General features: G+C 37.1%; 1 protein-coding gene across 1 annotated transcript in view; it reads left to right on the top strand.

Moving 5' to 3' along the window:
• The first annotated feature begins 4,925 nt into the window (after positions 1–4,925).
• The window catches only part of ARAP2 (ArfGAP with RhoGAP domain, ankyrin repeat and PH domain 2), a 141,503-nt gene continuing 121,568 nt past the window's right edge, over positions 4,926–24,860 (top strand). The window contains exons 1-4 of the mRNA XM_074822309.1: positions 4,926–5,023; positions 10,905–11,962; positions 19,601–19,671; positions 20,604–20,683. Coding sequence (XP_074678410.1) covers positions 11,055–11,962; positions 19,601–19,671; positions 20,604–20,683 — 1,059 coding nt within the window. The 5' untranslated portion in view covers positions 4,926–5,023; positions 10,905–11,054. The remainder of the gene's footprint in view (positions 5,024–10,904; positions 11,963–19,600; positions 19,672–20,603; positions 20,684–24,860) is intronic.

The following is a 24,860-nucleotide window of genomic DNA, read 5'->3' as shown; positions in this document are numbered from 1 at the left end:
AATTTCCTGTTTTCATTTCTAGGCTTGTGAACTCAGGTGAATCTTATACATAGGACATGCTTTCACATCCCCATAAGCAATGAATTCAAATAAAGTAGTACTGCAGACAAAATTCTCAGGTTGTCTGCAGATTGAAACACATATCAATGTATATGAAAGTGGGAGATCACCAGCCCATAGGGCTGTATCAACAGATTTGGGTCCTGGCTCAGGACAGGAGCGGGTTAGTCCAGGGAAGTACTGTATTGTGTGCTTTAGCAAAAGGCAGTAGATAGACCCTCCTTAATTTCCAGAATCCTCCTGTTGTCCCAGGAATGTATTTTGAATTGCCATCTTTGCAGACTCCCCTTGAGAGTGAGGTCAAGTTCAATGTTTATGACCCACCCATCACCACTATACAAGAGGTGCTTTTAGAGCAATGTTACTATTAATTTATAAGTGTTTTTATTCTCAGAAAGAGTGTTTCAGTTGATCTGAATAACTTGCCTTTAGGGGATTTTGCACGTGCCGTTGAGTGCAATACACACTACATAAGCCAGAAAACTTACTCTGACTTAGCTGTCACCAGAATTCATAAGGGAAAGAAAAAAAAAAAATCAGTAAAAGTAATCAGTAAACAGTATAACACCCTGTTACACCAGCTTTATATTATTTGTTTCAAAAGTCATATATCAATACCAAAATACCTTAAAGGGACTACCTCAGTAGTTTTAAGAAAACAGAGACAGCATTAAGGTCAAACATAGAGCCATTAAAGGAAATAAGGTGTCAAAAGCCACAACTGTTCTGTTGTCATACTTGTGAAGAAGAACATTAACTAGTTTATAAAGTAATAGTCTAAAAATACAAATCCATCTTATGGTACAGGGAACAATCTTATGATGCTTCTTGGAAATCAGACTGACTGTGATACATTAAAATATGGGGTATGGGTCAAACTGGCTTACAGGTCTGAGTAAAAATGTAGGTTGGCATCCAGTGAGGCATACAAAAGTAACTTGAGTTATAGTGCACTGAGTAACTGGCTGAGAGGAATCCCAAGGTTATATAAACAGTTGATAGCAAATGCAAAAACTGAACCTAGATATCTCAACTCTTGTGCTGATTCAGACCAATTGTTTTTCTGAAGCTTTGCGGTGTTTTTGTTTTACCCCGAGTGAAATGTTACCTCATGCTAGAACTCTGCTTGTGAAAATTATAATGCATGATTTAATTTCCAAGGTTAGTTTTCCTGACATTTTATTAATAATATTGATGATATACTATAACAATAGTAGTGAAGCTCAAATCATAAAAGGTCTAGATATTCACATGCTGTTTTTCTGAGATGTGGCTAACATAGCATTTCTTGTAATGCTTCATAAGATCCAAAAAATAAATGCCTTTAACCTTCTCAACACCTTGAGGAGACTGGTGGATGAATTTTATTACCTCTGCCTTAAAGAGGAACAAATGAGACTGAAAAGATTGCAGAAGACCAAGTTTAGAACTTAGACCTTGCTACCTAGCTTGGACTGTTTTCAGTGGTAATATGTGCTATTTTTACAGCAGAGAGAGAAATAATCTCATAAAAAGTCACAAATTAACTTAGTTCTTCTGTGTACTTTTATATAGCTGACAAACTTCATGTAAATATCAGAGCTGCTTGTAGGCCATCCATAAAGGAAGGAGTAGCAGTTGTTTTCCTGAGTTTATCTTATCAATGTGCTGTTTGTGCAGCTAGTTTTGGAGATTTTAAATACAATAAATATGCAGTAAGTAGAACTGATCCATAAAGATCTACACATCCAAAAATTACAGAATTTGAAAATTGGAAAATGGTTGACTAGTTCGAATCAGTTACATTACTAGCTTAATGAACAACAAAAAATGTGGGCAAACATCTACTTTGACTTATGACAAACCACACAGATAGAGTGTAGAAATCTGGGGTAGATTGATATTCTAAGGGTACTTCCTGAACAGTTTAGATAACGTTATTCCATCTGCAGTTAAACACAGACTTACATGGTTATTCTTATGGACTGATAACACTAAAAAAAAATCAGTCCAATATCAGTTACTGGAAAACAGGGTTATTTTAAAGGTTTTTGTAACCATAAATCTGGGCTGGAAGGCAATCTTAGCATGTTCACTATGAATGACTTTCTTGTGTGGTCAAATGTGTTTTAGGACACAAAAGGCCCTAATGTCTTTCAGAGGATATAGCAACAGTCTTGCAACTTCTTTTTCAACAGTCTTGCAACTTCTTTTTATAATTATTTTCTAAACTGAAATTTTAACTTTACCTACTAAAAAACCATTACTTTCCTAGCATTTTTTCAGGAACATAGAAACTCAAGGGAAGAGGAAATTATCAGATAATAAAATCTCTGCAGTTTTCAAGCCTGTCAGCAGATTTTCAAAACTCAACATTATCCACAAGCCATAGAATAGTACTGCGCCTTATGTCATATCTGAATTGCATCAGAATTAGTAAGATGCAATGTCATTTTAGATTTTCGTGTTGGTCTTTTTTTCACCATAGTGGTAGAAAGCTACCATTCCATGCTCTGACAGAGAACTATATGCTGTAGATAAACCAGAGACTTGAGAGCTTTCTTAGAATCTGATAAATTATGCTACTTTAATTCTCACAAAGAGTAAAACAGCATATAGGTTTGCCCGATACTGATAATGTCATTTAGACACACACAAAAATACAAGAAAACCCCCTAAACCCCCAAAAGCACAACATGGCTTAAAATGAACTTGTATATACTTCAGTTTTTATGGACAAAATGCAAACAGAAATATGTAAATACAACTGAGTAGATGTTTCAGACGTTTAATGTTTATTTCTTCCATTCCTTGCCAGCTCCCCCACCCCTCCCAAATGTGTGGAAAAAATGTCAGATCTTGTGGTCTCATATTGTGGCCAAGAAAAGTAAATAATTGTGGTTGAGACACAGTGTGTCAGGGTGCAGTGTCATGTTATGCTCTGAGGGGAGGTGCTACTACTGCACAGGTATAAATGTGCTGAGGGCAATCCCTTTTCGTGAGTTCCATGGGAGACTGATGTCTGTTTTAAAGACAAGCACTGAGGGGACCATTACCTGTAGTCTCTACTGCTGGCCCACTTACATGGGCAAATCACATGGGTCTCCTGGAAAAGAAAGAAAGGTGGACTTTACAGAAAGGACTTGGGAATTTCTTGACAGAGAAGAGAGAAAAGCTCAAGGGTATTAATCAATGACCATACCTTAAGATTTACAGGAAAAAAATTCAGCCCAGCATAAACTGCTAATTAATTGGGTTTTCGCATGGCAGGGTAAGCCTCACAAAGGGGGCAGGTCTTTTGTTGTTTACAAGGCCTGAATCTTTCATTGGCATTCTTCCTGTTCTGACAGGAAGCTAGGCTTAGCTGGAAATCTTTGGCAAATCTGTGATTGAATGACTCTGTGAGTCATTAGGTTACAATCCAGAAATGCTATGACCAAAAAGGGTGTTAGTATACTTACCTGAATCATAGCTGTGCACTAACTTGGTTTGGAAACATATGGGTCCCTTTGCAAATAAGTGTGAATGACACTGAGTGAGACTCAGCAAAAACATTAGTAAGTCAAGCAAGAACACAAATGAGTTTTTTCAGGTTCTCGAAAAACTCAAAACCAAAAGTTTGCACTGGAGTGGGGCTTTCTTGCCACAAAATTTGCTTGCGTAATGCAAGTTTAAGAGGCAAAATTAGCTGTATTTTTGGGTACACTGGTATTCTAATAATTAGAATTAGATGCTGGCATCTAATAATTAGGACTTGCAGCAGGATTTTCAGAAGTGCTTGGGCACTGGTGGAGTTGGTTCTGTAATGCTGAACTTCAGACTTGTAACTGTTTTGACTTGGAGAGTGAAAATGTTGTTTACATTCAAAATTGTGATCCTGAAATCTCATTTTACTACCATGGCACCAGCGGTTTTTAACAATCTTACTATTAGTAAGGCTATTTAGTAAGGCTTGTCTTTAGCATGTAGGAAGCAGTCTTTGAAGCAGGAAAAGAACCCAGGTTTACTTGCTCCTATATGAGCACTTTAATTACTGTCCTCTTTTTTTCAGTAAGTTTTTGCTTCGTTTCTGGTTCAACCCAATGACTGACCTCAGACTTCATTCACAACAGTGTGAGCCTTCTGGTACGCCCTCGGATTTAATTAGAAAAAAAAAAAATCAGAACTGATACCTCAAGAGGAAGATATGTGTGTACACTGATGGAGTACATGAAAGTACTTTTCAGTACCATTTTGTGTAGCAAAAGGATAGTTTCAGCTGAGTGATGGTAGTTCACAGATGTGGGTGAATTCCTAGAAGTGGGAAGTTACATGTACTTCTGAAAGCTTAGTAATATTTATTTTTTTATTTAAGCGAGCGATCATTCAACCGCTGTGCGCGGCTCCCTTTGGTGCCGGCGGGAAGCCCTGGGCCGACTGGGCTGCCGGCTGCCTCACAGCTCCCAGGCAGGCAGAGGGGGAGCCCCGCCGCCACCCCACGCCACGCCAGGGACCAGGCCAGGCTGCGGACGGACACACAGACAGACAGACAGGCAGGCAGGCAGACAGGTGGGCGGCCGGCCGCGAAGCGATGCGCTGGGGCAGCGCTGCGACTGCCAGCTTCCTCCGGACTCCTCCAAAAATATGCTGCCCGGCGAGCACGCCCTGAGCACCCGCCCTGGCGGCCCACGCGCGGAGCGGCGCGGAGGGGCGCGGAGCGGCAGGCGCTCCCCGCCCGCGCCCAGGTGCGGCGCCTTCTGCGGGAGCGAGCGAGGGAGGGAGAGAGCGAGGGAGGGAGGGAGAGAGCGAGGGAGGGAGGGAGGGAGCTGCGCGCCGCGGGCGCGGCTTGCCGGGGGTGGGGTGGGGTGGGGTGTGGAGGCAGGAAGGAAGGAAAGCAAGAGAAAGAAAGCAAGAAAGCGAGCGAGGAGTAAAGAAAGCTGAAGCCATCTAAAGTCTTGTTCTTCCTTCCCCCGCCTCTCTCTTCACCCGCTGCTTTTTGCCAGAGGTAAGCCAGCCTCCGCGGGGTGCGGAGTTTGCGAGGCAGAGGGCACGGGCTGCCCGCTGCTGCCCTGTGCGCGGCGGCCTGCGCCGGCGGCTCCGCAGGCCGGGCCGGGCCCTTGCGGGCACGGAGCGTCTTCGGGGGCCGCTGCGGTGATGCGGGAGGTCCCGGTCCCGCCGGCAGCGCGGCGGCCGGCGAAAACCGCACTGCTGGGGAGTAACTTCAGAGTTACCGGCGAGTTCAGGGGCGAGGCGGAGTGGTTGGTACAGGGCATGTCTCAGATGAGCGTCAGATACCGAAGTTGGAATCTAACAAGAAATAGCTTGTAGGCAGGTAGAAAATAAGGCGTGTGGGTTTTTTTTTTTTTTTTTTCTTTCATCCTATTTCCTTTTTAGTTTAAATTATTTTAACGGTCTGTATGTAAATGTCATACTAAGGAACAGTGCTCTATTATTTATGAGTTGTTTCTGTGAAGTCAGACACAGATAGACATTTTGCTAGCTGCCAGTATATTTCTGGAAATTCTACCAGCGAATGCTTTAAGTTCACTTCGAGAAAGTCAAAGAGCCGCTAGGATGTCCTAGATATAAAAGACAAAAGTGAATGATACATCCCCTCGGTGTTGCCACAGCAATTTGCTAAAGTGTACTCGACCAATTCCACCTTTAGCTTGCTTATTCATGCCATGCAGTTCCTTACTCCGGAGACTCTGCAAGTTGTTCCACTGGAATTTCTTGCAGTATGAGGTTTGAATCCGAGGTAGTGAAGGTGGCTGAACTTTTCTCTGGAAGAGAAGTGTTCTGAAATTAAAAAAAAAAAAAACAAAACTTTGACAGAGGATGTGATTAAAGGTATTTCGTAATTATTCAGTGCGTTGAACTACACTTAGTAATTTCCTTGCCTTTGGAAGGGGAACAGTTCTGTCAGAATTGTTGCAATCAGTTATCTTGCTCTGAGTTGACCCAGATGTTAATGAATTAAGTAACCACTTTAAAAAGGTCATTTGAGTTTTTTTTTAACATGCAGTCAGTATGCTGATTGCATTATGTAGGTTTTTTGAAAGATCTTTAATGATCCACAACGTTTTCTAGGCCTGTTAATCTTGTCAGTTTGTATGCAATGAAGTACAATGGGAGGGTGAAATTCACTATTGGCAGATTTCATTCTGCTCCATGGTAAATCTTGTTGTAGTGGTCTTTTTTTTTTTTTTTTTTTTTTTTCGTTCTGGGTTTTTTACCGGTTTATTTGGATCTTAATCTAGTATGTGGTTTAGTAGAAGCTGGGAGCAAGCCTGAACTTGCTTGAGTTTGTTGAACTGATTGCTTAAAGTGTGATTATCTTCTAAAGGTTTGAGACTTTCTTGAGGCTAATCTCTGTAGTCATCTTAAAAAGGGATAAAAAGAGTCTCGATTGAGTGTTTCTATATTCAGCTGTATCCTCCTGTTCACACATTTAATTACTAAAAGTTGAGTTGCTTGCTTGCTTCAATACATATTCGTCTATCTTCCAGTTAGTGTTGTATTGAAAACTTTTCAACTTGAAAATCATAAAATGGAAGAAATACAGAATCAACTGGTAATGGCTTTTTGGAATGTTAGATGCAGGTACCCTCCATGTGAGGAGAGGTCCTGAAAATTACGTATGTTTTTCTGTGCCAGTGATGCCGTTTTTCTTTGGTGCTATTTAGCTGTTGCTTTTAGTAAAACAGAAAGAACAATGTTAGGCCGCTTATGAGTTGTTGTACCTCCTTCTCTAAGCTCATTCCATAAGATGGGAAAAGGAAGAATGTGAAAATCAGTTTGAGAAGAAGTGTGAGAAGCATTATCTTCTATCAAAGAAAGTTGGATGATCCCATATAAGGCTTGGGATGTGCAACACAAATTGCAATTCATCCCCTGCCAAAACATTTTCCTGGAAGAAAAGCCCAGATGGTTTCCCTTGTATTGTTTTTTCCATATAGCAGTTTAGATGTTTTACCCTTATTTCTATTTAAGGGTCTTTCAAGAAGCTTGATTTTTGTATAACTGCTATAGCATTTTCCTGGTTTTAGTAACCATGTTGAATGATGACTTTTGTCTTAGTTACTCTATATTGGAGAATGTGATAGCACAGCACAAATCAGTTTTATTTAAGCAAGACTAAATTCCCATCTTTTTTAATCTTCTTTTTTGATATTTATTTCTGTCAAATACTGTGGGAAAAAATCTATTTGGCCTTGCTGCTGAGAGAAAAAGTTTTGGTTTACAGGATGTATGCACTAATGTTGAAGACTATTGTTTACTTAAACTTGTGGTGGTACAAATATGGATGTGAATGATACAAATGTGTATATATCATATATGTACACTACATAGCTAATGCTGCACAAACATTCTTTAAGGTTTGTTATGACTTACTCTACAATTAAAGCCGTGGAGGAGATTAAATGATTTTTTTTTAATTGATATTAATTACATTGAAATAGATTAATATGTTGGATAAGGTGGTCCTTGAGTTCCGCTTTTCTGTATACTTCTTGAGCTTAAGCCTTTAGTAAGGATAAAACATTGTAAGAAACGATTCTGTATTTATCTTCTAGCCTGTGATACAAACATTCAGCAGTGTATGTAGATTTGTTCAGCTGTTGGTTACTTGAATCTTCGTCTGAGTAGTCAAAGCAGAACAGGTTTCAGTATAACCCTTTGCTCAGACTGGCAAAATGTGTGACTGTGAATACCTAACTGTATAGCTAGGCCAGATCTATAGCATGTCTTTATAATTCTTGGTGGATTCTGCCGTACATCTCTATGGATTCTGCCGTAGATTACTACAGAAACAGAAAATGGCTTGGACTTCAGCTTCTGGCAGTGCTGGCATTTTGTAGTCAAAATGTCTTCTCAGTGAGCAGTTTCTTCCTTTCTCAGTCTGCTACATGTTTTATTTATAAAATATACTGCACAAAGTAATGGTTCTTGCAAATTTGGAAGAAGTTTGTTCTGTGCTAGGTAATCCTCTGCATTGTTTTGTGGTTTATACAGAGATGGGTTAGGATCTAAATAACTGATAATACATAGCAATTTGAGTTCCTGAAGTAACGACACTGGAGGTGTTCCAGAATAAGGTGTGGGCAAAGCTACTGCATGTAGAAAAAAGCAGTATTTAGATCCTGAGAAGAGTGTGTGTGGGTATAAATATATATGTTTATATAAAAAATATATATTTATAAACACATAACTAAAAGCTACTTTCCTAAGTGTCTTTTTTGTTACTGCTGAAGGTGGAGGGATTGAGGGAATGATACTGGCTGAAAATAAACACACCTCGGGGAAAAAATACCCAGACACCACCATGAACCCCAGAACTGCCAAGGAAGGTGGAAACGGCTGAGATAACCAATTGCAACTCCAACTTTAGAACAGTTAGACTGATATACTACCATTGTAGGGGTTTTATATGCTTGAACATGTGGGGGTTTTTTTATGTTGGATTGTTTTGTGGCTTTTTTTTTTTTTCATTAATGGGTACATGAAAGACTATTCTCTGACACAAACAGTGCCTGCCTGATACTTTTTGCCCACTTTAGTAACTTCAATATATTCAACTTCTTAAGAGACTATGTATTTACATTTGTACTTTTCAAGGTTGTAGATGGGTGGAGGCCATACTGTTGAATTTTATCTTTTATGGCTAGAGGCTTATGTGAAAAGCTTGAGGAAATGCTGATGTCTGAAATTTTTAAAGGAACGATGAGTGTTTAGATAAGTACTTAGGTTGGGAAAGGCCAAAGTTAAATCTAAAAGCTGATTGTTAATCAGTTTAGCTCAATCCAAGGCTTTTTGAATTTAAATGACTTGGGAATCTTTTAGTGAGGGTTAACTCCCTAACAAACTTCATCTCTCCTGAGAGGTTGATATAGGACTGGCCTATAGAGTTCTTTCTCTAAAAAGTTTTAATTGCATGAATTTCATAGTCAAGATAAGAAGTCACTTCTCAGACTTGTGGACTGTGATTGAAGCTGATAAAAATACTGCCCCAAAAATGAAGTTAAAGAGATTAGCACAAATACAAAGATTTATTTTCAATAATGGAAGATTTATAGTTAAGTGTGCAGTGTTGATTTTTACATCTTCCAGAAAAATGTAGGTTTGTTCATCTTTTTTTCTTATAATGTCACATCTATATATATATGTATGGTGTAGGTATAAAGAGGTTTGTTTTTTCCCTGTTTCCGATTACCACTTTTTGGAAGTGTGGGAGTAATAAAGATATTTACAAAATTTTCCAAGAAAAGACTTCTGTTGAAGTCTTGATTATTTAATCATTTAATTATAATAAAGTATAATTGCCAATAGCAGTGATAACTGTTGTGCTCCATTCAGTAAATGATTTAAAATTCACATTTATTTGTATACAGCTTTGGGGAATGAGGAGGGACATAAAGATTTATTTATGACTGCTTTTCTGAATACTGATTTAGTTATTCAAAAGACATTGGGGAAGTCTTACAGGAAGAGGTTTTATAATTTTTTGGAGGAGTTGATACAGTACAAAAGTAGGTAATCTTTTAAGCTTCATTTCTAGGTCATAAGAAGTGCCCTTCTTGTCAGGAAATATTTTGAAGAATAAGGTATCAATACCTACTACCATGGATATATTCTGGGCATGCGATTTCTTTTCTTTCTAATTGCAATTTAGGTCTTGCACTGTTCTACTGAAGCTGTTCTTTCTTTTCCAGGCTGCTTAAGGCTAGTACCTGCATGCCAGGACAGCTGCTACAGTCAGCAGGTTTCCCTAAGGCCAAATTACTCTTTACACAGGAAGAGGGAGGTGAAAGAACCTGTTGACTGCTGCTGATCTTAAACCTTCTTTAAAGAGATGTGATTTCAGGCTGTCTCAAACACCTTCTGAATAGTAGCTTCTCTGTCAGCTTTGGATTTTGTAAATCATAAATTTGGATACAGCCCTGAAAGGAGGAGGAACTCAAATTAGGTGAAATCTGGAGAGTACAAGGGCTGTGTTGGAAAATACGAAGGAAGAACTGTCATGGGCACTTGAGATACCAAATGTTTCTAGTGTGGAGGCCAGAACTTGCCTGTGGGGTTATGCCTCTGCTACTGTTTGTGGCCAAGGGAATACTGCTTCCTTGACAGAGTTGAAAAGCTAGTAGTTACCTGTTTCCTGTTTTCCCTTGTGACAGTTCTTTGAAGAGCCTGATCTGCAAGACATATTTTGATCACCTCCATAGCTTTCTGACTGTAGTTATTCAAACAATTAAGGCACTCCCCCCCCCCCCCCCCCCCCCCCCGCCCCCAACATGCTCAGAAATGAATCTACCTTTGTGAACTATTTTATTGGTTATGGTACTTGTTCAGTTGGATTCTCAGTTGAAGAGGGATTGAACCCACAGTTCACAGAGAATGCTCTAGACAGTATTTCTTCCTTTTTCCCATGGAAAGTGTGTTTCTGTGCTAAAAAGAGTTTAAGGCTCAGAAGATAAGGGAGTAGAAGCCCTATGCTGTAGTTTATCAGTGTTAGCATGGGAATAAGAAAGCTTTGGGTTCCAGCTCTGGTCTTAGATCACTCCCCTCCCCCTCCCATGTCCCCCTTATATGTGTGTATGTAGATAAGTGGTTCATCTCTTAACTGTTCATCTTAACTACTAGGATTATCTATTTTAAGATTGTATTACTTGTGCTGGGTTAAGACTTTGATTTCTCTATGTTCTTTATACAGGCCAAGATAAAAGGGAGGAGAGGTTATGCTGTTTACCCTCCTTGAAATTTTCATGTATAAGCAATTTGAAAATGTTACTGTACAAATGACAGGAAGCCTTTCAGAATTTTATTCAAGATTAATGTGAATTCAGATGGGAACTTTTTTTAATGCCCTTTTTTTTTTTTTTCAATAGGCTTTCAGTCTTTAAAAAAAAAATCAGTTTGAACTGAAGAAATTTGAAGAAGTGTCTTGAAGAAACTGATATTCTTCATTGGCTGGCTGACAGCAAATTTAGAGCGCTTTCTTGCTAGTGAATATGCACGCATCCTGACTATATTTCTACATGACTGTGTGGGGCAGTATTCGGAATGAAGCTGCCATCATGTCATCCACAGGCAACTGCACTGATATTGAAGAATTCTTGGTCAACATTAACTTGGGACAATATCTTCCTAACTTTAAAGAATATGGCTATAACATTGTGACAGATTGTGTGGGAATAAATAACAGTGTGCTTCAGCAAATGGGAGTGTTGCCTACAGGGCACCGTAGAAGGATTCTTAAGCAATTAGATACCACTCTTTCAAAAATGCAAGGAAATTCTGTTTTCCGTGAAAATCTAAAATTCAAAGACTTGAAAGGTTTAGAAGAGAAGCATTATTTGTCCACAGATCAGGAGCCTCCAATAAGCAATTCAAGTGTAGATGGGACTAGCTTGATACCTGCAACGTTGTCAGAACAACTTATTAATAAAGCTTACATTGATAAAGAAAGGTTTGAACTTGCAGAGCAAAACTTATTGGAGGCAAATGATGATAGCTTTACAACTTCGGATTTTTCTAGTTTATACCAGAATTCAGACAGCGTACTAAAAGCTATCAATCCACGTGGAAGTATTAAGACAGATACTCAGGCAGATACATCACTGGAAGAAGCTGCTGCATACCAAGCTGATGAGCCCTTGGCTGGCTGTTTGGCATTTCATGATCCTTCTTCTTCATTTGCTCATTCATGTGGGACAAAATACAAAGAAAACAAACATCTGATGTTTTCAGATGAGGATGATTCATCTGACAGTGAGCCAAATTCTCCATTCTTTAAGTTTAAAGGAGAAATGATAGACAATGACTTATATGGTTCTTATACACAAAACTGCATGAAAGTATTTCCAAGAGTAAGCCGGTCTTTTATATTACGGCATCGACCTGTACCGGAAATTCCCAAATCAAGTAAAGTTCAAGCTTCATCAAGGTAACTGTGCTTTTTCTTTTAATGAAGACTTGCTATCATTGTAGAATCATTGTAGAAATCACGGTTTGGGGTTTCTTCCCTTTTTTTAATGTAATTTTTTGGTGGATTTTTTAAGTATGTGCTGTAAATACACTGTATCTGGTATGAATGTTGCCAAATTAACCGAAGGCGGATTAAGCTTCAATGCAAGTTAAAAGTGCAAATGAGAGTATAAAGGCAAATTTTAGAACAGTGTTTCCTTATAACCTCCCCAACAATCTCCGCGTCTACTTATTTTCAAATAAAGGAATCTTTATTGCTTTAGATACAACCCTTGTTAAAAACAACTATATCAAGCATTTTTAAAACTTAATCCGTATTCTGTTAAAATGGGGAAGAATGGAAATACACAAGTGTTACAAAACCAAGATTGAAAAATAACAGAAAAAGCTGTTGAATCTATTCCAAACCAAAGCATTGGTAATGATATTAATTAGACCTTAGCTCCAATGTTTCTGATGAAATTCTGATCCATCACAGGAAAATGATGATAAAATGGTGATTTCAGGATGGCTAAAAATTCACCCTTAAGTATAAAAATCTATTTTTATGATAACAATTACTGTGAAACGCAAATATTCAGGTTGTATCCTAGTAACTTTTAAGGTCATACCTTTTAAGAGATACTGTTCTTGGAAAATACAAGTTTATTATTTCATATATATAAATTATAAGAAAAACCCAGAAAGTTTTGCACACCTACACATTTATGTAGTTTTATCTAAAAAGTGGGGCAAAATTTAGAAAGTCCTCTTGTCTGTGTTGTGCGCTGTATGATGTAGCCACCCTGTAAAAAAGGCAGGATGTATCTGATAGGATTGGACGCATGCATGGGCATAACAGGATGATTACACGTGAATATTAAGTCTTAGCCTTAAAGCACATAAAATTTATATCTAAATATAAATATGTAAATTTTCAATTAGAGTAGGATATTTTGTGGGGGAGGAAATTACATTATACTGTCGGTCTAAAGCAAGGACTTTCTTCAAGATGGCTCTTAGATTAATTTCTAAACTGGTTGTCATTTAACTGTTAACTGAGGGAATGGATGCAACCAGTTTGTCATATTAGGTGTTGTCTTTTGCTGGTGGTCTCATAACAAAACCTTAGCGTTTAATGATGCTTGTAGTATAAAAATATTTTTGAGGCATTCTAGCAGGTAAAAAGAAGTGGAAAAAGGGAAACTAAAAAAAGAAAAAAAAGAATAGAGGTGGGAGGTTTTCAGAGTTTATGGAGTCTTTATAAGGATAGTTCTGTGCAGCTTTGGTGAGGATAGTATTGGATAGAATCCAATAAAATTTGTTGTAGTAAATTGCATAGGAGAATTTGAATTTGTTTCAAAATATGTGTGTGATGTGAGTCTGTTGAGTTCATAATTTGAATCCACAAATTAGTGAGTAGCACTTACTGTCTTGAATAAGCATTAGTTGTTATCGCTTGTCTTGCAAAAATATGATGGTGTGTAGAGGAAAAGGTCTGATGTTAAAACTTAAATCCAGGCCTATCTTAATAAAAGTAATAGTTTGAATGTTAAAAATAATAGGCACTAAATGTGCAGTTGATGACAATATTACAGGCTGTGTAAACGAAGAATATTTCCCCACAGATTAATTTGTGATGTGTTTGGTTCTATTAACTACAAGCTTTTACTCATCATGCTGGTCAAGTGTCTTGGAGAAGAAAAATTCATGCAAAGGCATATGCAGAGTTTTGTTGGTGTAGCCATATCCAAATCATTACGTTGCATTTTTTTTTTAGTAATTTTTTTTTTTTTAAACCACTAACTATGCCTGGAAGGGACGTGTCTGGGAATGTTTTGTTTATCTTGTCTTTTTCATCTGCATATCTCAGTAGTTAGAAACATCATTAGCAAGTTTATACATGTCCTAAATGCAGAGTTTTCCCAGCATTTATAAACTTCTAGATTATTGAAAGAAGTCAATATTAAATGTTGTAATACAGTTGTTTGAACAGATGGAGAGGCAAGAATTCTTTGCAACATTTAACAGATTTTTGTGTGCCTTAAAAATGTTTCATCAGTGCCTTTCTAAACCACCAAAAATGTGCTTATTGAAACTTAAGTATAAACATCTTTCAGTGAGGAGTAGCTTTACATTAACTTTTGTAGAGTGATTATCCCTACTTCATAAAATAAAGCTATTTCTGCTGAGGTGAAATGGGAATCTCATCCTAAAAGATAACTAGCTACTAAAAGAGTACTCTTAATGTCTTTTGAGAAACAATCATCCAGTAGAGAGAATATGCTATATTCGTAATCTTCCCACCATTGAAGTAAATCCTCCAAATCCCAGTCAATTAGTGATTAATATGTGACTGGGTCACTAACTTCATTACCCATCATTTTGATTTGTGAGCTCCAGCTTACTTTCTTCATCTTGATGCTCCATTTATAATAATATGGAAATCCTGCAGGACAAGTAACAGTCTGCCAGAGGAAGATCAAGGGTAAACCAGAACTTCACAACATAACTTAAACTTCACAGGAATGTTCTTGATGACCTTGCCGAGTACAAAAATCACTACAAAAAGGACATTGAATTACTCGAGCGTGTCCAGAGAAGGGCAGCAAAGCTGGTGCAGGGTCTGGAGCACGTGTCGTACGAGGAGCGGTTGAGGGAACTGAGGTTGTTTAGTCTGGAGAAGAGGAGGCTGAGGGGAGACCTCATCGCCCTCTACAACTACCTGAAAGGAGGTTGCAGAGAGATGGGGATGAGTCTCTTTAACCAAGTAATGAGCGATAAGACAAGAGGTAATGGCCTCAAGTTGCACCAGGGAAGGTTTAGACTAGATATTAGGAAGTATTTCTTTCCAGAACGGGTTGTTAGGCGTTGGAATGGGCTGCCCAGGGCAGTGGTGGAGTCCCCATCCCTGGAGGTGTTTAAGAGTAGAGTCAAAATAGCGCTGAGGGATATGGTGTAGTTGGGAACTGTCAGTGTTAGGTTAATGGTTGGACTAGATGATCTTCAAGGTCCTTTCCAACCTAGATGATTCTGTGATTCTGAGTACTTTTTTAGAGGCAAAGAATTAATACTGAACTTAAAGATGATGCCATCTGCCATTTTAAACTTCAGGAAAGACTGCGTGTCTTGCAGAATTGCATAGACAGACATTCTCAGCTCATTTTTATGGATAGACAGTGGTTTCGTCCTTATTACATTGTGTGAAGGCTTTTCCATAGAGGCAGAGAAATCCTGCTGAAATCATCTGGGAAACTCAACATTTCCTTCTAGTCGTTCGTGGATATTAGTCATTAAATTTTCATGCAAGGAAGTCCTTTTCTCATGATCTCTTATGTGCCTTCTGGCACAAAAAGTTCATACGGTGGGTCTCCTTGTCCCCCTTAGTCGTGGTGTGACTACATCACTTTTTATTACTAAAAATGTACTTGTCTCTCTTGCAATTATATCTGCTTTCCTGTGCCTCAGTTGTGCTCCTGGCTCTTGCCTGTAACAAAACATGCTGTCAGCTGGTAAGACACCATAGCATTTTAGAAGTTTGAAATATTTTGAGTTTCTTTCTTCTTTGAAGTGTATGTGGCATCACTGTAGTACAGAGGGGTGCAGATTTTTTTTTTTTTAAAAAACTGGCAATTACAGTGTTCTTGATAATAGGGTTATGCAAATTTCAGTAGTGTTTTTGGTTGATCAGTATTGAAGTGATGTGTAGTTATGCTAGATTCTTGACAGCTAGACTCTTCCTTCTTATAACATGATTTCTCTGTTGATAAAGAATTAATAAAGATCACTCGAAAGGTGTTTAAAAGCACTGGAATTGTTGAGAGGATTGCAAATCATCTTCTAAAATTGAAATAATCTGCATCCAAAATGTCTTTATTAGACAAAGTCATCACTCTTTCTGAGACCCTGCATTCTGTATTTAAGTGAGAAGTCTTAAATTTTTAATATAGTTCCCAGTCATGTGGAACAGAACAAAGGGTTAAACAGGGTGGACTGGAAGCTTCATGGTCTCTCTTGATACTTTTGGTCTAAGTGACTTCTTCCATACAGACAGGAGAGAAAATTAAGGCTTTTGTAAGACAAAACAGTGAAAATAATGCAATGGATGGACCTAATCACCAACATGCCTTTAGCACAAGATTAAAGATAATAAGTATAGAGATAATTTCAGAGGCTTTGAATGCTTTGGATCATGTCATTTAGCAGTCACTCTTAGGTGAAATAGCTACTGTTGCATCATTCAGTGCAGCAATCTGTTCAAACACTTGAGCAGATTTATGACATGGTAGACCTGTGTTATACAGAATGCTACACAGATGAAATGTCACGCCAATAAACTCTAGATACTGCTAGATTTTTTTGTATCCCCCAATTTTGTTACTTGTATTGCTCAGTAGTGGGATTGCTCTGATTCTTTATTAGGAGAAATAAGAGGAAATAGACCAAAAGTAATTCTGAAAAACATACTGGGTTTGTGGGAAAATGTAAATAAATAAAATGGATAAGGGTGCTTGGCCTGAGCAGGCACTATTTGTATTCTTCAACTGGCAGATCCTATGGTTAAAAATTTTTGCTTGGTGCTAGTATTCTTTAGACTCTATGTCGTAACATATAAGTGGTCAGGATTGCTTATGAGGTGTCCAAGCTAGTGCTGCTGTGTCTCTCTGTTCTCTGTTCTGTCACACAAAGCAATTTTTTTTTGAGGAAAGAGACACTTCTCCCTCTCTTTTCCTATGGCCAAGCATCACCATTAATTTACCTCTGCAAGCAACCTGTGAACCCCAAGGCTCTAACACAGCATGCTAGAGCGTTTTTGACGTGTTTGCACTATGGGAGGGTTAGGTCTTGAGATAGATAGAAAACTGTTTTGAATGAGTTTGAAAATAAAAGCTTCATTAATTTAGGAGATGAATGCCAGTAAAGACTCTGAGGCACTGAGTGCTTGCACTGACCTCTCTCCCTCTATTTGCGAGGTGACAGGAGTATACTGATTAACACTGCTCAGCTCAGCCCAGCTCGAAGTTCTCACCTTTCCAGTCTCTCAGCCTTTTGTGAGACCAGTTGCTGCCTCCTCACACCCTTTCATTCTGTTTATGCATAAGGAAAGGGCGGTAAGGAAGAGTATGCAGCCTGACCCGCATATGGTACCTCTTAATATATGAAAATAGCGGGTCTTAATCTCCACAGTTATAACAAAGTGATAATTTAATTGAAATTATTATTATATCCTTGTAGAATTGGCACACTTTGTCATTGGCAGATGACTTGCACTAACCTTTCTTTAAAGAGCAAAATAAAGAAGATCATTAGTCTGAAGAGGTATTAAATTTCAGAAATGGTTAAGAAAAGTCATAGATTGATGTAGATATAAGGTTGGGTTTTTTTTTTCAATCTTATTTGCCCCCAAAGAAGTCTTCAGTATTTTTCTGTCTTTTAATCCAGGTATTCAATTTGTACAACAACTAGCTAGCTATTCTGGTCTATTAAGCATTGACAAATTACTATCATTTTATAGCTTGCACTGTATATTGTTTGTTCTATATAATCTTTCAAGCAGATGTACAAAGTAAACTTGTTTCATTTATTTTATATTTTCAGATAATTTTTACTGGACATAAGTTAGAACTTCATTTTCCAAAATTGACAAAAGTTTTGGTTTTGATTGCTGGAAAAAAAACCCTATTATTTGCTTATTAGCAGGTTTTCTTGCCATGTACACATACATGTAGGGACATAATAAAAAACCCCCTAAAACACAAGTTCTGAAAAAGTATAAATTAAAAAAATGCAGGTCTTTGTAAGCTGATTTTTTTTTTTTATTTTTCATTTCCTGGTGAATTTATCTTCACTTGTTGCTGATTACTCACTTTTAAATCCATCCACCCTGAAACTAAGCCACCGACTTGCTGTTTTACTAAGGAAGAAAACCATCATTTTAAAAGCTCTTTGAGTCAAAGCTGCTTATCTATATCTCTCATTTATTTTAATGCTATTAATAACCTTAAAACAACCCAATGTAACAACAAAAATATCTGGTCTGTGTGGAAAAAGTTAGGGTTTTTTTGTAAGGTTCTTTAAAATCAGGTTAGAACAAATGCATGAATTTGCTAATGTAACTTCAAAAGATACAAGTACATCAATTACAGTAAAATGTAGGAAGAAACACAGACTTTAAAAGTATTTGCTGTGTAATTTTTGTAATTATAACTCAGGAGTGTAAACAGTTATGTATGGGAGCTAGGCCGTGATCCACCTTCACTGGCCAAACTTACCCTGTGTTTTCTAAACCCAGGATATCATTGAGGAACTTAATTGATATAAACTGGATAACATTTGAAGTGTCAAGTAAGTTTATAAGGTTTGGCTTCTGTCTTGAATTTAATCTAATAATTTGTCTGGGGCAGATTTAGGCATGGATTAAAAATTATATGAAATAGTAGTTCATAAATGTATGCCTTCTGTCATAAGAGAGACATCAGCCTGTAATATGGAGTAATTCAACTTGGTCTTCATGGGACAGTATTTCTAAAGTTTTGAATATAGCTAATCTTAAAAGAATAAAATTTCTCAGTAAGTCAAGTGGGGAAACAAAAATTAGCAATATTGGTATTTTTATTAAAACACACTTGTCTTTGACTTCGAAGGATGGAGGACCTGCAAACTGTTAGAAAAACTTCAAGGATCTTGTGTGGCATTTATCAGTTACTGAATATTCTATAAACATGCACAAGGATCTGCATCACTTATTTCAAGCAAGAAAATGAAATTAAGAGGAAAAAATGTTACTTATGTTAACAGGGGAAATCAGAGCTTAGCTGAAAACAGCTCTAATACAGGCTGCTAGAGTAGTGAAAATGGGTTAGAAATGTACTAATTCAGGCATATTTGTTCTTGTGGTGTTATTCTAAAGCTGCTGTCTCAGCCTGAAATCTCAATAATAATAATAATTTAAAAAATATGATCTTTAGCAGCATAATGAGTGCCACTATACATGAAATTGCTGAAATACTTAGGGGCCAGCACAACACCAGTAATAAAATAATATTTCTGTTGTTTATGGGGTTACATTCTTACCTATCTACAAAATGTGCAGTGGTAGTCACAGGCCATTGCAATGCAATGCCATTTATGTCTCAGATTGAAAACTTTATGGGAAAAAATGCACTTTAGGAAATCAAAACTTTACAGCAATTTTTTTCAGTGATTGAGAGCATGCTTTGTCTGGATTCCCATGCCCAGGCTCCCTTTGAGCTTAATGTTGGACTTTCTTAGTGCATCCTTTTTTGTCATTGGTAATCAGTGTGAAGAAGGGAAGGTAAAGGATTGGGGTAGAGCGGGGGATCTCCATGCTTGTCAGCAATCTAAATAAGGTCAATTCAAAACAACAACAAAAAAACCCCAAACTCAAGATGTATGCTGGGATCGAAGAAGTAGTCCATGTCATAGAGGGAGGAAAACACATTGTTAGGTGACTTTTAAATTAAATCAGAAATTTTCCCGAGACTTAAAATTGACTATTTGTATATAATTTTTAATAGTTTAACTGCATAAGATGTTTTTGCTCCATTTGTGGGAAAATTCACTTACTGTTTTCATTTTGTGCTTTATTTTGTTCAAGTTCCCTTCAGAAAAGAAGAAATGTGGATCTTGTAAATATCTCTTGCACTGGGAGGCACATTTCACAAAACAGTGAGTTAAACATGCTGATATTTATGTCTTAAATATTGAGGAAAAAGAAACCTCAGAGCAGAAGTTGTCTAAAATGAATATTGACTTGCTTATTTTAAGAAATATTGGGCATCTGAAAGGTTTGGAAAAATGATGTATGTAATAGCAGGACGTTTAACCACATCTGCATTTTTACTTAGTTTTTGTTTATGAACTAATAAAATGAAAATTGGAAAGTCCAGTCTTCAAACCTCATTTCTTTTAATATACTTTTTTAGACTACAGTATTAAGAGTTTCTAAGATTAGATCCAGATTTTTTTAAGCAGAGTTAGCTTTTTCTTGAAAGATACAAGGAGCATGTTCCTGACTAATGCTGCTTAATTTGTTAGTTAGTGCTTATAGCTTCAGGAAATAACAGGAAATTAATTGTATTAAATACTTTACTGGAAGAGTTTAGAAGTCTTGTGCAGTCAGTTGTAAGTAAAAGTTCTTTCATATTCTAGAGGTATGTCTTGTTTGAAGTTATGCATATTAATTTCAAGCAAATACATGGTGACAAAGTGAAGATTGTACACAAATGAGTTTTTTTGGGGGCGGGTTTAAAAGTCAGAAAAAAGGACACTTTGGAGCTATTGCTCCTAAGAGTATGCAATAGAAGGTCGTTTTTTTTTTTAACTTGGTGCAGGGTAGGAAAGAAGAAAATGTCTGTATACAAGTTATATCCAAATTATATAGCAGTAGTAGTTGTGTCTGAGTAGGTAGTGTCTTGGGGTAAAGAAAGGTATCTGGAGTGGTTAGAAATGAGAAATTTGTTTCTCATTCTTCAGAATTTTTTCTGAGAAGGATGGAGAAATGACAAGCAAAAAAATCTGTGTCCTTTGTTGATTTCATTACTACTTTAGTAGAGCATTGTACTGTATGACTCTGTATTTATTTGTTTTTTCGCTTTAAGAAACTTTCACAGAAGAAAAGCCACCCATCATCTCTCCGTATGGAGAAACCTTTATTTGTGACAACCCTCAAGATGCTAAAGTAAGTTGAGAAGTCAGGATATAAATGGTTTATCTTCATTTCAATCTTCATGTTATCTATTTTATATTGCCCTTAATTATTTTTTACTCTGCTTTTTCAGTTCCTAGTATCTTTTCTGTCTATTTAGGTACATGCAAAAGGTTTATAGTGTAAATATTTGTGAATTAGTGACTTTTCTTAATCTTTAGATACATTTTGTACTATTCAATAGTAATAGGAAGCTGTGGTGCATTTTGGTTATTTTTTTGTTTTTTTAAACAACATAGGACAGATAACTGACTTCTTAAATGCCAGAGCTGCCATACCAAATGCAAAACAGTAAGTTACAGGCAACTGCAGACAACCTCAGTGTCTCCTTTTACCCTCTTAGGTACAGTGATATATTGTAATAATTTGTGCCTAAATGAGGTTAAGTGGTGGATAACCATTAGAATTGACTAGTAAAGGTAAAAGTGGCTTTTCTCTCTTCTGATAATTGCAGATCAAGACTGGACATCTCTACACAGCCTTGCATATATCCTATGAAAGCAGCTTACATGTTAGCTTAGATGATCTAATGGTCACTTTTGGTCATACCCTTTTTTAATTCCTGTATGTGAAAGTTCTCAGAACTTCTGATGTTTTTCATGCATCCCCTAAACTTGCTGTATGCCCAGAAAGTCACTTTTGTTGTAGGATTCTCTGAAGCAAATATTTTTGTTGGGGTCGGTAATTGATGGTGTGAATGTTATAGATGGCATGTGGACAGACTTCTGAATCACATGAGATATGAGAGCTAAGTTAGCTTAGGGAGGCATCTGCCAAATGCCTTGAATCCCAGCTCCTGCTTCTGTTGCAGCAGGATGCAGACCAGAAATTGTTGGTTCTCTGATTGTTTATACTTGTCCCAGCCGATCTCAAGCCATGGACCTAGAGAAAACAATAAATTATTCTTAGTTTCTGTCCTGGTCTTCACTCTGATATTTCACTTTCTAAAATATTGTCTAAAATGAAAGCTACTCAAATGGATGCCTATGACATTTTTTTCCCCAATTTTAGTTTGTTGAGAATTGGTCAGCAAAAGTAAATGCTCCAGATTTCATCATCTAATGGGAGTGGGTTTAGAAGCATAAAAATGATCTCTATTTTTGGTGTGTACTTTCTTTTCTTTGGAAATATATTGTGCTGCTTTTCTTTGTGTTGACTTTTTAAGGAGGTACATATAAATTTGTATCTTGTTTCTCCTTCTAGTTCTTGTTTTCTGCACACAAAAGTGACACTTGAGCTTTTGTTTTCTTTTCTTGTGTACAATGTCTTGTCTGTGCCAGTTATTGTTGTCTGTGCCAATGCCTTTAAAAATTCAAAATTTAACTTCTTTGTAATTAGTTCAATGACAGGTTTTTTAGAAAAAGTTTCCTAGCCTTCTTGTTACTTCTTAGCATTATTCTGTACATTTCACTAAAATATTTTATTATAAAAAAGCATAGCCAGGAAGGTTGTCAGCAATCTTTCTTATTTTACAGAGGCACCAAATACAAAAATACCATTCTGTTAAACAGGATCAATGCTTGAAATAAAATTACTATTTCTGCAGATTGTAGAATTACGATTAATGCAGTATATTATAACATACTTTCCCTGATCTGAAGACTTGGATTTTAATTATCACTTTCATGTATGTGAACAGTTTTTTGAGTTATATTTATCAAATCCCTTTTGGAAACTTCATAATTTTAGTTCCATTAGAACTTAATTGCAAAGACTGTGAAGAAGAACCATAAAAACAAAGGTCCTAAGACAGATTTGACTTTCAGATTTCTTTCAGTAGGTATCAAGTATCCTAGGAATAAATAAAAAAGTTAAGTAACACTGTAAAGTATCTGAGATTTTAGGTCTTGAAACTGCTGCTTCATTTTAAAAGATAACTTCACATGAGAAAATAATTTTTCTCTATATAAGAAAATGTAGCAAATTGTAATACTGACTGACTGAAGTTTGTTCTAAGGGCTTATAAATTTGCCATTACCCTTCTTCCTGTTTCACTGGTGTAAAGAAGAAAAGGCTTCTGTAGGCTTTTATGAGGGGAGTGTCTGTAGAAATAGGTAATGAGTCACTACAGACTGGAGGTGAGCATGAGAGAACATGGAATTAAAGTTATAAAGAAAGTACACCTTTGACTTGGGTCAGGAAGAAAGGCAACTAGGAGAAACCTCTAAAGGGCAACCTGAAGAAGGAACACTTTTTATATTGATTAAAAAATAACGCAAATAAAAATCCAAATGTTTTCAAGCTGGTTTGTTGTTGTATCCAACCGAAGAGTCAAGTGTATTAGAATTCCTTCACAGAAAAACTGAATTCTAATGAGTTCAGGCCTCTAGAGTGAAGTATTGGCTTTATTTCTTACTGTAGATTGTCAGACTAAATATGCATATTAAGTTCAGTAAACTATGTGAGCTCCTAAGCATTTTGATACTGTGGAATGCTGGCCAGATTGCAAGTCTTATCACTTTAAAATAAGAACCCTTAATATTTCAAAAGGAGGAATTTATGGACCTATTATAAAATTGTATTGCCAAACCATGATTCAAGAACCAACCTGAGGAGAACTGTGTGGCATTAGCTTTAACAGAAGAATAAGGTAGTACCTCTTAAGGAAGATGCCTGTCCTGAATGACAGTCTTGGTTTAATGTCGCCTCAGTCCTGATAGTCTTCACGCAGTCCGTGTTTTAGCATTCAGGTTTCCCAACTCACTGTTGGTCAGCAAGACTACCTGTTAGAAAAAGCTAAAACCAAAAATGTATCTGAAAGTAGAGGATTTTTATACAGGGCTGCAAGTAGGCAGTTCCATCTGTCTGGGCTCCGGAAGACAGATTTCTGCCAGGGTAGGTCCTTCCTATGCATAAGAACAGTACATATTTAGAGACACTTTCTGTGTAATATATATAACTATATTTTAAGAAATACTTGTATCTGTAAAGGTGTCTGCAGGAGAAAATGCTGCTGCTAACTACCTTTGTATAATACCTCAGATTTGCAGGAATTGGGAGAGGAGAGTTTTGTCTCATTTTGAGTCTGAGTATCTTGCAGAGTAGTTCTGTAAACAGCACACTGGAAATGCTTGGAACTTAATTTGGGTGAAATATATGTCTTTGTGAGCAAATAGAATTCCCTGTCCCCACAACTTGTCTTTGTTTGTGGACTTCTACATTTTAAAATCTACTGGCAATAGAAATGCATTTCTTGATTATTGCTTGGAAGTTCTCATGCTCCCTCAATTCACTTGCCCAAGTGCTGAAGATTGTGGAGTGGGCACAAGACGGGCATAAAACTGTTATCGTAATGGTTGATGAGAGGGAGGAAGAGATACTAGCATATAGCTTCAGTGGGTATGGTGTTTGCAGTTGCATCCCGATAAGCAAATTAAGATAAAAGATACTGATCGTTTTTACTCTAAAGATGCTTCCTGGGCAATAATATTAGCCTTTTGACTATTGTGTGTCCTTTTGTGAGATTCCAGTCAATCCAAGCATTTGATAAGCAGTGGACAGGTTGCTTTTGAGTTTTCTGTTTAGTTTGTTTACAAGGTGTATGGATGTGGTTTTTATTTTTTTTTGTCTAATTCTTGGTGTTACAACATAGTTAATAGTGTGGTGTGTGGCTGGTGGTGGTGGTTGGTTTTTGGTGTTTTTTTTTATGATGGATCTGATTGGCAAGGGAAAGCAGACTGTTGACCTATTTTTATCCTAGCAGCAGCCTGTGATTTCCACAATTTTTGCTGCAATGTACACATACTCAGCTTTGGGCTATGTGCTTTTTTTAAGCTTGCCTTTTTATGTTGCCAAGGTACAGTCCTCAAGTACAAGATGAGCCACTGCTGCTCGGAAAACAAATGGCAACCATCGTGAAAGCTTACCCACTTTTTTCTGCCACCCTTCAGCTTTGTGACATACGCATCAAAGCTTAAATGAGTAAATTAAAATGCTTTCATCAAAAAGCATGAAGGCATGAAGGTGGTTTTTTTTTTTTTTTTTTTTTAAAGGAAGATAGACGAGTATTGAGAAGCTTAGTAATGCAATATGATTGTCAGATCAAGTTTAGGAAATGTGAAATGTAATGTTCTTGAAGTGTTAACTTTGACATTTTGTATACTGCAAGCAGTTTGTGATAAAGATTTCTAAACAAACATTAATAAATGTG

Source organism: Strix aluco, chromosome 4 (assembly GCF_031877795.1).
Source record: "Strix aluco isolate bStrAlu1 chromosome 4, bStrAlu1.hap1, whole genome shotgun sequence".
NCBI classification, from domain to species: domain Eukaryota; kingdom Metazoa; phylum Chordata; class Aves; order Strigiformes; family Strigidae; genus Strix; species Strix aluco.
This window is presented reverse-complemented; position numbering and strand designations above follow the sequence as displayed.